Genomic DNA, 17445 nt, shown 5'->3' with positions numbered 1-17445 from the left:
TTTTGTTCCAGATTATCTTTGTGTTAACCCACAAAATATATTTTCAGAACTATTCTTAAAATATTATACTGATACACTTCATTTCAGTAGTTTTTTTGTTTTGACTAAACAAACATGTCAATAAATTAGTGTTTCTTGTAGAAAACATATGTAGTCAATGATGCCAAAAGTATTTTTTTTGTATATATTATTAAAATGCGGATATGAACAAATTTGATGTCAAGGATTTGAGAAGATTCTCACATGAACTAAATTCTTTACATGCTGTAGTTGGTAAAATGTATTTATTTTACAAAAAAAAAAACACTATGGAAAATGAAGTAAGTAGAGACGCATAAAGAGTATTTTAAACTAAATTTGCGATATACAATGTTTAAGCCCCATAAATCTAACAAAAGAAGTTTATGCAAATTATGACATTTTTAGTTACTATTCGTCACAATTATAATTTTCTTCTGTGAAAAAACTAAATTAATTTTTAATTCCTTCGATAAAAAAATATTGATCTCCATTTTAAAGTACATTTAGTAGAACTTTATAATTTACTTTGGACTACAAAGTTTTTAGGAAAAAAAAATGACTCATAATCACTAGTTAACAACCAATTATTTTTTTTAAATATTTGTAGTTACGTTGACTTATATATATTTTTACAAATCAAAAAAAAATAACGAGGTCAGTTTTTTGAACTTCAATATTTATAAAGAGCAAAATAGGTTCTATTTTTACACACAAATTGTAATATCATATAAATTTTAATTTATCTTACCCAAAGACACAATTAGTAGAAAATAGATATATTTCTTCATTTTCCTGTCGTCTAAGTTGAATTTATTTTTTTTAAAAAAACACTACAAATTATTCGCCTTGAGTCAGATTCACAGTATTGGATATTGTAAAGATTTTTTTAAACACACTAAATATTTTTTCTTCTTTTATTTTTTTTCTTTCTTTACCCTTTACGAAAACTAGGCGTAAGATATCTTGAGCACATTATGCAAAAAAATTGAAAAAATGCCAAAATATGTGTTGTATATAAATGTAGTAATAATATTATATCCTTATATAAATAATTTAATAATAGATCCACATGCGTCAGCCACGAATGAAGTCTTATTCAACACTGATGTTTAGATTTCTTGTGGGTTTTCTTTCTACCCGTCCTGTTCTGAGTGGCAACATCATAGGTGAAGCGTGCGTGAGCGTGGAATTTGGTAAGCGGAGGGCATAATAAGAAAAGGGATATGAACTCTTGGTAAGAAGGATGGCACAAGATGATATATTTAATTTTTAATTTTTTGTGGGCTTAAAAAAAAGAAAAGAGGGTGGAAAAATCAAATCATGAGGAAGAATTGAAAACTATAATTATATATAATTAGAGGAAATTAAATATAGATTTCATTAATTAATTCGTTTCCCCCTCTTCTATTATATATAGAATATTATTAGACTGATGGAGATGAATAGTTCTAGCTGGGTAGCAGAAAGTAATTAATATGTTGTAACCAATATCTCTAACGTTAAATTTGTATGTCCTTAAAAAATAATTTAATCTTTATTTTACATGTTAAACATATATGTAGGGTTGGCGAGATAAATTGAGACTTTTCTCCACTTAAATAAGATTATAAAAAAAGGGGGTGGAGTTTGTCATACGATTTTTATTTTTAATTAAATATTAAAGCAGAGAGAAGAACAAATAATAAATGTGCCATCTTCCATCTTCATGTATTCTTCAATTTTGTTCCTGAACTTCAGCAAGCTGAAGAACCTCATCCTTGTCCTTAGTTGGCTGCAAACTTATAAAATACTACCCATTAGAGGGTCCACATTATTGTGAGACTTAGAACAAACCTTGAATATAAGACACCATTACAAATAATAATCACAGGGGATTAAGTCGAAGCTGATTTCGGCCATACTTGACAGGGGCTAAAATTGGAAATATTGACAGCAGCAATGTCAACGTCCTCTTGGGTGTGTGGACAGGGCTGAGTCCGGATGGAATGCATTTTGTCTCCCTGAAGAAACCTGATTCATCCAGGGGATCATTTTGTTGTTAAGAACATTCTATTAGACCTAAGAGTTGACCTTTTCGCCTGCATTTAAAGAGTAATGTCCATGACATTTCCGTCGGGTCACGCCCAGGCACATAATGGGGCTCTGTTTTTTTTAATGATAGGCTGAATATCAAAGATGTCAATTGTGATTCACAAATCATTCCTCCTTGTGCTGTCTACATCTTAAGTAAAGATAAGAAAATCACTTAAAAACTATTATCTAATTCGGTCTGGAAAGTGAGTTGAGAAGGGATGCAGCAGCCAAGTTCGGAACCATTAAGCTTTTACTCTTATGTTTTCAAACTCTGAGTTTCAAACAAACCTTACTTTATACCAAGACTTTAATATTACAATTTTAAAACAAAAATAAAATATAATTTTGTTTTTTTGATATTTATCTTGACAACAACACAAAATTTATAATTTCTATTGTTAGAACAAATACTATAAAAAGTATCGAATGTCTCAAACTATATGACTAATTAGATATACTTCCGGTCAGAGCTATTTATGAACTTTTTTAAACTTTCAAAGTCTTGAGTATTTGCGCCCGAGTGTTTAATAGTCGAATGGTCAGTCTTTTCACTTTACTAAGTTGGAATTAAATTAGATTCATGTACGACTCCAGTCTGAATTGTGATCAAGAGCAAAACAGCGTAGCAATAGAGATAAGAGGGAATACCCTTTAAATTAAATTCTAATAGGGCGAGCGGGGAGAGGGGCTTTTTAAAGTCGAGGAAGACTGCTACTGATTCCGATTTTTATACTCTGATTCTATGATTAAATATTAAAATTAAAAATCCAATCATATAAAAAATAAACGACACATAATCAATTATTGTTTGAAATAAATGACACCTTGAAAACTTAATCAAGTTAAATTTTTTTAACTTTAATTCTAAATTGAAAATGAAAATCTTAAACTTCGAGTACGAGTCAATCTTGAAAGGATGACGTCATTATAGATATCAGATAGTGACACCATTATAAGTCAATCTTATTTTAACACGTAAGAATAATAATTCCTCAATTAGGTCTGAATTAAGAACAATGATAAACACGTAACTAATAAATGTTTCATATTTTTGAATCAATTTTTTTTCAGAAAAGATTATTTGATTTTGTTAAAATTTTCATTAACTTAATTTGAAAAAAAATAAGAGCAGTTTCTTTTATAGTATATAAATATCTAAAGTTTTATTAAATTAAGTCCATTGGTAATTTATAATATTATTACTAAAAATGTTTTTGTTTTTATTTTCCAGTGGGCATTCTATAAATTGATAGTTTTTTCAAAGACTAATAAAAGGGAGTTCCATATTAAGGACTGATAAAAGCCCATTTTTACTTCCGATTCGAGTTTGAAATTGAATTATAATTTGACTTACTTATTAGTGCAAATCGAGACCAAATTCTCAAATACCTTATAGTAGGGAAAAGGTTTAGAGATACAGCACAGATAACTAATGTTTTAGTAAAAGCCACTCTACTCGAGAGGACAACATTAGGATTTCAATACCAAGAAACTCAAATATTAATGTCGAGAACAAGGCTGATCCTTAAAACCATAACCTTACAGACGACATCATTCCAATACATAATTTGTTTACCCTTACGCCATGATGTTTCTTTAATTCTTCCTTATTTTTATTAAAAAAATCAAAAATTTATACACGCTTACGAATAATTTTGTGGGTCAAAATATTCCCTTATAACATATGTTTGTACCTTAAGGTAGTGTTTATTTTACAATATCATATTTCTGTATAATTGTTAGATTATTCGTACGTAGTTTGTAAAATTATTCTTTCTATTTAACTCATTTGGTAAACAAAGTATCACGCATAAATTGTTTTAAACTTATATTATTAGAATAAATATATAATTTTGAAGATACGAATGATATAATACCTATGAATCATATATATACAAAATCAAAAACAAATACTTATACCCTGTCAAAATCCAAATGAACGGTTATACACTCATCGGAAATAATAGAATATGAACGATTTTTTTATTACAAACAAGATCCGTAAAAATCTTTTATTAATAAAAACCTTTGAAATATTCAAGATTGGGAGGAAAAGGTAGGAGAATATGATATTTTTGTAACGTTTTGGACCTATATCCCACTATGGGGTCACAATCCACCTATTGAAAAGCATTTATCTAACAAATAGGCCTATATACGCATTGCATATGAGTAGGAACTAAAGGCGAACGCGGTTAGGAATCCCCTAATATTAACACAGGCTAATATTTTATCTGAAACTGTCAAATTAAAAATAAATCTTTGGTGCGTCAACAAAATCAAGAAAAGGAAAAAATCGTAATATATTATTTTCGTTCAAATAAAAATTCAGTCCAATATTCCATAGAGCTATTTGAGATTCAATTACATGTTTTGTACTCAAACTTGTGGGATGAGTACAGATACACCAGACTTCTAGTTATGTCTTATAATCTTTGTATGATGTAAAAGACTTAAACAGAGCCTCATATTCTTATACATATACCCGGTCAAAAAATATCATTTTGATTTCTTATAATGACGATCAATTTGGGCGACTTCAGTTCAATTTGAAGAAATCCAAAGAATTAATACCAATAATTGATTAATATAAATTGACGATAATTTGTCAAAGAATATAATTAAACTTCACAGACAATTAAAAAAAAAGTTTTTAGCTTGCTTTTGTGTTCATGGACCACATATTTTTCGTGGACAAAAATTCAGAAAAATACGTATTACAAAATTATACCAAGTGTTTGTTACTTTAATTATCTTTAATCTAAAATATGCGTGTTTTTTTATTATATTAAAATCAATAAAAATAAATTTATGTTAATTTTAGTTGTAATTTTATCTCTTAATGTTACAGGAAAGTAAATAGAAAAATAGAAAAAAAGTCGTTACCCTATTGCTACATACCTATTTATAAATTATATAAGCGTATATCATTGCTTCTTGCATTTTTAAAGTTATGACCTAGCCTTTAGATAATAATAAAATAAGATTTTTTAGAAATAAAATGTCAAAGAATATTGCCCTTTGATCTTAGTATTGATGATAATAACTGTTGAAGTCAATGAATTTCTTGAGTTTTTTCATGGCAGTAAATCTTTGGATTATTATTTTAAAATATGTATTTAGAAACAGTAATCTTAGAACTGTTAGTAATAAAATAATGTGTTGTGTTTTTTTTGTTTTTTTTTTTTAATAGCCAGTATGTGATTTTTGTTATATCTCTCAACCTTTCTTTCAAAAAGGAAAATCAGTAAATGGTTGACCAATTCTTCACTATGATTGTTAATCTATTGTTTATTGAACTATCTGTTAGTGAGTTGGGATATTATAAGTCTCGACATTAATAAAAAAAATATTTTTATTTCTTTGAATCTACATTTTATCGCCAATATTTTTTAGTACGTACACAGTAATTTGCCTTGGAGTTTATTGCCTCTGCGTAAAATTGTCATTAAGATCCATCACGCCGCTTCACAAACCTCAATAAATTCAGGGGCCAGGCATTCGATTTTAAGCGTTCGAAGTGCGTCAATATGTTTTATGAAGCGGTGGCAATGGTTTTATCCAACTTGGAGGCCTTGCCATTCCATAAAACAAGTTTTGGCCGGAGGTATTGGAATTTTGCAAGTACATGGGAAATTTTAGGATATATTAGTATACTTATAATTGAGGTTTAGTTAATTTAATTAACTGCTTTGTTTAAAAGTTGGACCAAATGAGGACGGAGGCATACTATATTAGTTACAAAATCATAATATTGTAGCTATTATGTTTTATAATACACGCAACTTCATCAAAAACTATTGAGTACTAATTTGATTCCAAAAATTCGAAGTAAGTAATCCTTTTCTCATTAAATTTTATAAAAGGGTACATAAAAATTTAAGATTTTACAATAAGAATTTCAAATTATATCTTCTTGAAGCCTCGCAAACTCTTATTGTTAAGATAATTTAAGTATAAGGATATGTTTTTGTTCGATGTCTTATATTCATACAAGTATTTTAAGCATATTAATTTAAATTTTCCTATATTGCAAAATAGATGAAATATTTAAAAAAATAATACACAATTTCATTAACATAATTTTTATGATCTTTCAACTGCGTATCAAGTAATAGAATACATATTATTTTTAGTGTTTCATTTATATCCAGTCTGGATATAAAATTAATATATTATAAAATTATAGATCACTAACGGAGGGTTAATAAAACTATGTATTAGCAAAAATGTCCTGAGATCGAAAAATACAAATCTTATTAGTAGAATGAAATCATTTGATTTCAAAATATGGTATTATTTTTGTTCAATCAAATTTTTTGGTAATTTTTGGATTTTTTGAGGCCATATTTTTGGAGCGAGATATAAATTATGTGAATAGTCTCAAAGGCAAATGTTTAAAGACTCTAAAAGCAATTTTATAATATCTTTATAATGTTATTGAATAAATGAATTTATAAATTTCTTTAGAGACTTATAGTTCTAAAAATAATCAGTTTGAAAGATTGTAAAAATATATCAAATTATAGTTCAAAGAGCAATAAAACCTATTCAAATAACCTATATGACTGTCAATTTTAGATGGACCTATAAAAATAATTGTAGGATTAAGCTCTGTTTTTAAGTAATTTTATAGAAAAGTCAATTTATTAGTGGTACCCAGGAAGAGAAGGAAATAAAAAGAAAGAGAGAGAAGACATCCCTTACGACTACCTTTAATTTATATAGCACCCTTTCATACACACAAAAAGACCAGATTCAATAGCCTAAAATTGTTGGTGGTTAGACTGTTTTTCTAAACTATGTAATTATTATTGGGAATTTTTAACAACTTAACGAGGGCTAACACTGGTTAGGAAAAAGTAAGTAAACACATTAATGATTGACAATAAAATGGAATTTACATTTTTATTTTGGGGATAAAGTGTCACTACTAACAAGAAATCTCTTTCTTGACAAAGTATTTCAAATATTTCATATGATGAACAATTTGGATTTATTTGTTTTAAGCATATCCTTTTATACACTTTTGGGCTGGGTATCTCAAAGAATTTATTTAAAAACGTCACAAAGGGATGATTTGTGCACGAGTACAAAATATATGCTTATATGCTTCACAAGTTAAATTTAGTAATTAGTAATAACCAAAGTACTCTCTACTTAAGTAAGTTTTGTGTACACTGACTTTATACAAATACTTCTGTTTTCTAGTTTGTGTTCAAATTTCATCCTGCTAAGTCATGAAACAATCGAAAAGTTAAAGTTCAATGAGGGATTCAAGTTGCACCGTATCTATTATTTTAATCAATGCCAACTTTGACGTGGATAATCGAACCACTGAAGACAAGCCAGGAGTTGATATTTGAGCTTTTAGAAACATTAGGATTACCATATTTTGAATCCTACTAATAATAAAGAATAAATAATATAATAAAGTTTTGTCATACAGATGAATAAAAATTGGTAGCAATTTTTTTTTTTTTGACAGTATTCATAGTTTAGTGTGTAGTTTTCAGAAAAACTATGGCATATGACTGCAGCTTCTCATCCAACAGATAAATACATGTGAAGTTTTTTTGTCCAAAAAAACTTCGGATTTTTTTCAGCCTTGCATCATGGTTTTCAAAGAACCTGGCAAATTTTCAAACTATCTGAAATCATTAAACCTACGATTAGCACCTACTTCACGCTGTCACTCGATAAAAAAGCTTTAATTTGTAAGAAAAAAAGCTAAATCTGAGTATAGATCTGAAATAGTTCATATTTAGAAGAATAAAATTAAGATATGAAGCTAGAACTTTATCCACCTCTGAAGTTCAAAACGTACCGTGCACAAAGACAAATTCCTTTTCTTTGGCTATGTCTTTATCGACGGCAATATAATACCCTCTCAGATCTTAAAGAATGGACTCAAAATCAATAAATCGATATATCTAGTGGTACTAAAGGTAGTGTTGATCTCATTGTGAATAAGGATAGTCCCTAGGTCTGGCAATAGGACTTGGTTCCAGCCCACAAGTCCAAGAACTCTCAAGAATGGCTCAGATACCATTGTTATGACTTTGTTTCTTTCACCCACTGGCCTTCCAACTTGCCATATTTTAAACCCCTTGACTATTTTGTGTCAAATTATTTCGAGAACTTTATCAACAGAACCACCCACAACACTAAAAATTCCTCGGTAGTCGCCATTAAGGAACACTTCAGTAACTAAGATCAACTGAAATGAAATAAGCCTGTGCAAGTTTTTGAACCCGTATCCAGGAAGTTATTGATGCATACGGTAGCTACATTAAATAATACGACCATATATGTGCTGACTAATATATCTTTTTTTTTAATAAAAAATAATGGAGTTATTTCATTTTTGCTGGGTGGAAAATTTGACTTATGTACCCTGTACATTGTTAAAATGTTAATTTATTATGAGATACCACAGTGATCAAATACGATATCCATCTTGTAAATATATCTTTTGGATGAAATCCAGTATTAGTGTTCATCACAGTGTGGCTTTGTTGGATAGTGTAATTATTAGTGTTTTTATTTTATATTTTTAGTTAATTAAATAAGGAGCGATACACATTGAACAAATAAAATATGTATATTTATGGAAAAATATAAAAAATATATACGCAACTTATATGGAATTGTAGGTCGTGATTTTAATTTCTCTTTTTCTATACCTATATACTATGAATACGTATCGATGTATATAGGAACCTATATATTTGTGAGATGTCCAAAAAAGTTAATTTATTATATACAAAAGTAAATGAGAGTAAATAAAAATAATATTTGAACACTTCCAAAAATCATACTATCCTCGTTAAAAAATAGTTTTATACACACTATAAATCAAATGATATCCGCAGAAGTAGGCTAAATGATGACCATAATTACTCAAATTTCATTTGCTACTCTCAAAACAAGTCAAATGCCTTGTTATCTCCCTTTATTCAATCGTAATTGCAATGGAATGTGCCTCTCATTAAAAGTAAACAAATAATACAATAAGTTATAATCCAGCAGCTATCTAAAAAGCAAAAATGAATACATGACTTAATTTGGAGTTCCTTGAGACCAACATGGATATAACATAGGTACTGAATAGTGTTGTGTTGGTCATACTATATTCAGTCCATTCCAACCATAGGATTGGTACATTAGGTAGTGTTGTGTCAGTCCTTATTTTGGACCGAGGGCCGTGGTTCAGTCCAGTAATACGTGTCGGTTCTTAAAGAATGTAAAATTGATCCTTGGCGACGTCCATGAGGAGGGGTTTCTTTTTTTAATTATTTTGTTTTTAATTATGATCAGTAATGAAGCAGGGATCTTTTTTCTAAGATATGTGCAATGCATTGAATACATATCTCATTTATCTTAATAAACCAAGGACAATTTTAGGAAAAATTCCAGGAACCGATAGAAACGGTCTTAAGACTGTACTAGACCGATTGAACAAGGACCAACACAACACTACCTATAGGTTTCTGTTTTAATTATAATGGAATATTACCATGTTACTATAGATCGTGCCCCGGAGCAAAAGAGTTACAAGTGACATTTTGTAATCCTTTGTTTTAATATATCAAAGAGTATTTTTACACATCCTATTTGACATAGTTCTCACATATTGCTCTCATTTGACAATGAAGTACCACCGACAAGTGGTATTGAACTGGATTGTACCCTAGTCCTACATAAAGACCAACACAAAACTAGTTGTGAATGCCAATGTTCCAGCACATATTGCCAAAATTGTCCAAACCCGTCAGTACTCCGTACTTTAAGGACTAAAGGCAATTGGTTCAAGTTACAAAACTGTAGTTGGCCTCTTGGATTGAGTCAAACTACTTAAAACCTTATAATACCACATGATTTACTACACATTTAATACTATCTAGATTTAATAGACGAATATAGATATAGGACGTTGAGTAATTATCTTCCAATTATTTGTCATTGAGTTTTAAAGTATTTTTGCATAATTTTAAAAGACAAACTGGTAGAACTGATCTTTATTTATCTGTATACCACAAAATTGTTTGATTTTATGTAGAAAAAAAATTGGTGAAGCAATACGAAAAACAAAATGATTTTTTTAAATTTGAACTCTTCAAAGGTCAAACATATTCCCGAAATTTATACTTGTTTAAAGGCATAAAAAAAACAAGATGAATTATTTTTTAAATGTAATGGATCATGAATTTTAAGGGTTAAGAAGATACTTGTCAAATGAACAAATCTATCTTGAGACCATTTTGAAACACAATTTTTTTTTGTATAGGCACTCATTTTTTAGCCGTAAATTATATTATCCAATAATATAATTTATAATTAAACGACAAGCAAAAGATTAAATCATCATTAATTTTACAATCGTAATCGCCTTGTCTCTCCCCCTTCCTCAAAAATTCTAATCACGGGATATTACTACAACCATTTGTATCAAATAAAAGCTGGTTCAAAAATTATTTATAGAAAAGTTATTGCATGTTTAGGTTAATCCCTAGTTCGACCTTGGACTAGAGCATCTCACTTAAATAACTTACTGGCAGGATAGTAATCATCTTACACAAGACATTTTTTATTTACCTGTCAAAGAGAGCAATAAAAAAATAAGAAACAAAACGACTAAATTAACATCGTTCAACGATTTTTTCCGTTATTCCCTCATTTTTTGTTATTTTTGCCGCTCAAAACTAAATGAAAAAATGAACGGTGCTCATTTTTTGCTCAATCTCAAATCCTGAAGTCATCTCATTTGGCACAATTAAAATGTATCAAGACACTTTAAATACGTAACTCCAGGTAATGGCAAGAAATGGTGGTTATTTATTAAATTCCTGAGGACGATTTAAGTTGCTAGACTGGAAGTCGGACATCCAGCTTGAGCCTTGTTACTTGAATGTTGTTATTCGAATAATCCTCTTATCATTGATGGATAAAGGCTTGTCTCCTTAGATTCTGAAACAATTTACAAATGAAAAAAAAATAATTTTTCCTTGTTATATGTATGCAATGTTAACATTTTGGAAAAAGGATTTTTTAGAAATTTTGAGTAACCATACAATATACATTATTTGGAAGGGAACATTTATGCCCTTTTAGGGAATAAAGGGTTAAATTCCAATTAGATCTGAAACACACTTATGAGACCTTAAGGAAATGCAAGATAAGACGGTTGAACTAATAATGAAACAAAAAAATATCTATCAAATTTACTTTCACTTATTCACACACGCTCGATCAAAAAAATGACTTGGGATGGGGCTTTTTTAGAGCGTCAGAGAATAAAACTGAATAATTTTATGATCTACAAAAATTTCATACATAGTCAGATGAAAGACTAACTGAATTCTAGGTGATATTTTCCCCCCAATGATATGTGTTTCTCCTTTTTCCTTTTACGTCTCTTTAAAACACCCTATACAACATTCCACTATGTAACATATTTACAAGATTCGATTCAGTGATTACATAATATATAAGGTTTTGTTGCATCCTTTTTAGTATGCGTCTATGAATGCATCACGGTCACTTGTCAAATGAATAGAGCTGACTTTGTTATAAGTTTGACATATACTAGTAAACAATGTCTTTGAACTGTGACGGCTCTTTTGTTATCTTCGTATTTCTAAGTAATCAATTTAAAGTGGTTCTTTAATTAGTTTTTAGTTGTTGTTTTTTTCGAAATGTTGGAAAGATAGAGTGAAAAAAATTTACTTTTTAAAATATTGAAGAAAAAAAAGAGTTGTAACCATATTGATTAATATTTAGGGCATTGGTTCCCAACCTGTGTTCCTCAACCTCAAATGCGGTCGCGGCACCAATGCCACGGGGTCATTAATTGATTTTGAGACGAATTTAAATATGATAACACGGGGAAAAACGTACTAGGAGAGTTATATAAATTCATATTATGATACTAAATGAGGGTTTATCACATCTTGCGTACGTGTACAAGTATACTCATATATATGTATATAATTTTAACTCTTCTTAGTTGATTAAAGGAAGATTTTTGTGGGAGCAAATCTTTCCCGATATAATTTATATATATGTATTAGGGTAAGCAGTTGTCCCTGAAATTTGAAATCTTGTTCAGAAACAATGTCCCCTTATTTTGGTACTACAACTAGATAAGTAGAAAACAGATATAACATTTTATCAAATTTGGTTAACGTTTATCTCTTACAACATTACAATTTTTTTGTGACTCTTCCTTGATAGTAGAGAGCAATAAGTACTCGTGGCTAGACCGTTTATTAAATAAAATATACATTATTTAACTTAAGTACATAAAATAAAAAAAGGACAACCTGTTAGAGTTAAGTACATTGAAAATAATACAAACATTTAGAATGTTACAGTTCTTCCAAAATTATAAACCATCCTTAGAATTAGATGGCCCTTTCAATAGTACTGCAATAACGAAAGTTGAACACACACAGACACAACTACTAGTACATCCGTCAAATTCTACTGCACTGTAAGTAAACATTTTTTTGTCTCAAGTATGTATAACTGAGTGACGAATTTGCATACACAGCGCACGCTTTGTTTATTAGTAGCATTGGTCCATTTTTGAGTATTTGGTTAAACTAGTCTTTAGCTTAAGTCATTATTTTGTTGTGTATTGTATAAGTTACTTAATATGTGCACTAGAGGTTCTGAAACAGGCGTTCTAAAAAATAAAGCCTATTTTCATCACCACTCATCACTCATTAAGAGAAATGTTTTTGTTTTTTTGTAAGAGTGCGAAGAGAAGGCGGGAGAGACTTATGGTATTTATAAATTAGGACCAATGTTAATAACATCTTCATATTATATGATTTTGACGGGAGATAATGAATTACTGCTATAAATTACTTCTACATATATAGTATTAATAGTGCACGGAAAATATTATAATTATATTTAAATTCATACACATTTATTTAATTATACATTAATAAATCAATTTACATGAAAGATAGGCAAGAATTTTCTTTTAGAGGGAGATGTTAACGCTCCCACAGCTGATAAAATAATGAACTAACAAGAAAATAAAATCATACACTTCAACCGTTTTTCCTTTTCTAATTGTTTTAATTAGTTTTTCCTTTACACGGATCCCTTTTTCACTAATAAGTAATTGTGTTGTGATAGTACATTATTTTGTACTTTTAAAGGCTCTTTGTAATTAAGGGTACAAAGATAAATATTATTCGCACGTAATAAAATTTAGGTAAATATCCAGCTCTACCCAAGTCCAAAGATAAATTATTTCTGTCTACCCAGTTCCAAAAAAAAATAAAAATACACAAAACCCATCTCAAGTGTACATATAATTAGTTATTTTAAATGTCCTACGAAGGCTTGATGGACAGCCAAAGCCACTAGGGGATTGATAAATCAATAAATGTATCAATGTTTTCAATACAAGAAGTGTAATACATAACTAACTGTAACTTTGTGATGGATATGGTATATCTTGAGCAATTTCTTTTAGATACACGCTAGCATACGAAATGAATTTAATTCTCTCTAGGCAAATATTTGAATAACATAAATTTTTATATAAAAGAATTAATGTTTTAAAAAAATAAACTGTAGTAATGAATTCGTTATCTAAATTATTTAAATACACAAGAAGTGAGTGTTTTAATAATATATCAATCTTGAAATTTTTCGTATTTTCTAATAATAGAAATATTATTCATTTTTTTCGTAATTGAACAAATTAAATTACTTCTTCTGCTTCTAATCAATGTCTTTTACTTTACCTACACAAAAATTTACCATATATTTTTAATATTATCTGTAGTAGCACCACTTTTAATCATGCAACTTGTTGGGGTGAAAAACATCATTTATGATGATACATTCCTGATGGTAAACTAAATGTACCTGGTACAATGGTACAAAAGTAATATTTTTCCATTGTTGTTATTATTTGATCATATAACTATTTTAATAAACTCATTTATTTTGCAGTAATATTTAAAACCCCCAAAAATTGTTCTTGACATAAAAAAATGCTGGCACACTGCATATCTACAACTTCAAATCAAAGTAGACAAAGTTGTTGAAGAGTGTTCTAAAGTCAATGTTAAATAACTTATTGAATTAATTGTTTAAACGGATGAGTTTGCCCTTCAAAAATGAAGGATCAAATTCAGTTCCCAACAATTATTGGACAATCATTCTATGGCATTGTCTAACTGGCAAACTTATTTTGGTCCTTTTTGTAAGGAAAGGTTGCGAGATACAATAAAAGTTAGAATATGGTGAGTACCCAAGTCACAAGATTGATTCTATTCGGACTTATAAAATCGAATCAAATGAGTACATGCTAGTGATGAAAATCGTGGGTATTTTGGGAAAATAAAAACAAACCGAACCGAAAATCAAAATGGTCACCCTGCCAATTGGAAGAATGTTTTAGAAGAGAGCAGCTTAGCCGTCATGATGTTTGATTTAATCAGCTACAATCATCTGTGAAAAGAGACGAAGACGAGAAGAAGTAAACTAGGTAATTGCCAAGCAATTACTTCGATGTCGATCATCAATTCTAATCTGAGACCAAAAAGGACTTACAGTTATTATTCTGCAACAAATCCTCAAGGTTACCCTCCGTGATTTATGTGTTTACATCACTTATTTTAACATTTAAGGACGAGGCCTGACTGTGTGTATGCAGTATCCTTTTCCTTAAGTCTGTTATTGTCCTTTCCTATTAGAGATAGGAAGAACCTGAATAAATCTATAACTAAGTTAAATAAGAACTCCCTATCCAATATTGGTAGAAAATCTCAAAAATGTGGTTCATTTAGTTTCCTTAGATCCCCAATAGATGGACTGCAGTCAACTATCCTTTTATGGATTTAGGACAATAAATCCAAAACTTATTTAAAATATACTTAGTGAACCCTTCACATTTTTACGTAATTAGGAGATCTTTCTCTGGAGTTTGAATATTGTGCAATAGAGGTGCATTTGTGAGTCTGACTAATTTTGGACCACCCAGTATGTGTAAGTAGATATAATATATATTTACTAAAATATCTTTCGGATTTTACAGAGGGATTTTCCATCATTAAATAGTAAAATTAATTAAATTATTGACATCTTTTAAAGTGATATGACATGATCTGGAATGGAATACAATCAGATATTGATATCAAAACTAATCGTTTGAAATTAATATATAGAGAAATAGACAGATGTGACAATATAACCTCCTTTTTTATAATGCGTGGCAATCAGGCTGTAGAAGTAGTAGTGGGGTGGGCGTGGTTATATTCTAAAGACAAGATTCTACAGTTTTCTTGGAAACGCAATCAGTTGATATCATACTTTGAGTAGCAAGGAACGTGCATTGCAGTCGAAAATAAATATTGTCAAAAATGATTTGACATAATATTTTATGAAATTAACTAATTACAATTTAGTTTTTTATTAGTGTGCCTTATGAAAATCAATTAATTACTTCCTTTCCTTATATACAAAAAAATCTTTTTAAATTCATTTTCATAATATGAAATTTTTAAAATTATTTGAACACGAATAACGGACAATGCTATTAAAGATTTAAAATGGATGCCTTCAGATCCGGTATCATGCAAGACAATATTTTTGCAATTTTTTCAAATCAATTAATTAAATTGGATTTATTTTCGAAAACCCAATATTTTTAAGACCTTTGTAGAGTCAGAAAAACATACATACTTAATCAACAAATTATTCACAGTTATAAAATAAGATACGTTACTACTTAATTAAGCATCATTTTTCATAATATGACTATTCCCCTTAAACCTTCTTTTGAAAAATTATTTATAGACAAACAAAAATAAAAATTACGTAGTATTAAAAGACCAAATTTCGATATATTCAAAATTATGTATGTAAAATAAAAAAAAATATTTTTCCCATCATTATAAAACAAAAATAGAGCTTTTCGGATTTACCAAACTTGTTTTTTTTTTTTTTTTTTTTTTTAAAAAAAAGAAGTTATGCTGCTGCACACTGTGCATAAACTCAGTTGCATCAATTTTGAGAAAGCGTCAAAATAATTAAGCTGACTAATATTTAAGTCAAATTGGTATAATTGGATGTTAAAGTAGCACATAAAAGACTCATTTTTGCACTCTTTATGATGTATATCTTCTTAAATAAATAATGTCCTTTCGAGGATATAATAGCTTGGGAAAAAGTAATTTCGTATTTTTCGCTTTATTTCAATGCTTTATAAGAAATGTTAGTATCATCTAATATAAGCGAAGTATGCCCCGATTTGTTCCATAACTTCTTGCCAACGAGAATCCAACTTCATATTGCCTTCTCGTAGATGTTTTATTACCGATTTGTAAAACAATTGGACAAACAATTTTCACGGTTCTCTATTGAGGCCAAATTGTCCATCGATACATGTGCTAGCCACTTGATGGCAGGTCCGGACTGTATTGTGGATGCATTAGAATGTCCCATCCGAGCTTGCGGCCTTGTGTTGTCTTTTTGCTTCCTATTTAGCAATGATGGAGCTTCTGTTTGATTGCCAACTTCAAACAGTCGAGTTGTTCACAATAGAAGGCAGAATTGAGCAGGGTTTTTTTCTTTTTTTGCTCGAACCACTTTTGAGCAATACGAACCAAAAGATTATTGGCCCAGCATTTTTTTTTTTTTTGTCGCTTTTGATGCGATATTTCGTTTCAGGTAGTAAAAATGTAAAATTTGGCAAATTTGTTCCCTCAAGAGCTCCATACTGGACGTAGGATAATTCATAACTGTACCGGCCAAGCGCAATGCTGTCCAAAAGTGTTTGTATTATACTCTCACACCATTTCAACACCTTATCGTATGATATGATGAGATCAATAATGAACAAGATATAATTAGTTAAAAAAAGGGTTCTAAAATTGAAAGTACTTTTTTCCAACATATTTTTACTTTGGAGTAGTTCTAATTAACTTGCACGATATACTGACGATCACACTAAAAAGAACAACTTCGATAAAAGTTAAATATTCTAAAGTCTCTTAATAATTCTAAAAGGTTTAGTTTTGGGTACATTTTCAATAATAAATAAAGTTATAAAATGTATCTGAAAAAATAAACTATATATATAAAATTCGATCCGTAGTCCTCTTTCTAATACACGGGTAATGAGCTCAATTGAATTAAATTAAATATCTGTTAAGAACAATCATATGTACTTTTAAAAAAACATTGGAGGTCATTTTCTCGTAATTCGTGTCATCAGGCTATAATTAGAGATTACCCTTTGGGTAAACTACTATCTTCAAACGTTTCATTGAGATATAAATTAACGAATATTTAAGGTCGTCTTGTAGGACTAATAAA

The 17445-nt window shown here is 29.3% G+C and overlaps 1 protein-coding gene across 1 annotated transcript in view; it reads right to left on the bottom strand.

Annotated features, from left to right (window-relative positions):
- The window catches only part of LOC121118241 (uncharacterized), a 55853-nt gene extending 54728 nt beyond the window's left edge, over positions 1-1125 (bottom strand). The window contains exon 1 of the mRNA XM_040712800.2: positions 770-1125. Coding sequence (XP_040568734.1) covers positions 770-809 — 40 coding nt within the window. The 5' untranslated portion in view covers positions 810-1125. The remainder of the gene's footprint in view (positions 1-769) is intronic.
- Between the last annotated feature and the right edge of the window lie 16320 nt (positions 1126-17445).

The sequence above is a fragment of the Lepeophtheirus salmonis genome, chromosome 5, assembly GCF_016086655.4.
Source record: "Lepeophtheirus salmonis chromosome 5, UVic_Lsal_1.4, whole genome shotgun sequence".
NCBI lineage: Eukaryota > Metazoa > Arthropoda > Copepoda > Siphonostomatoida > Caligidae > Lepeophtheirus > Lepeophtheirus salmonis.
This window is presented reverse-complemented; position numbering and strand designations above follow the sequence as displayed.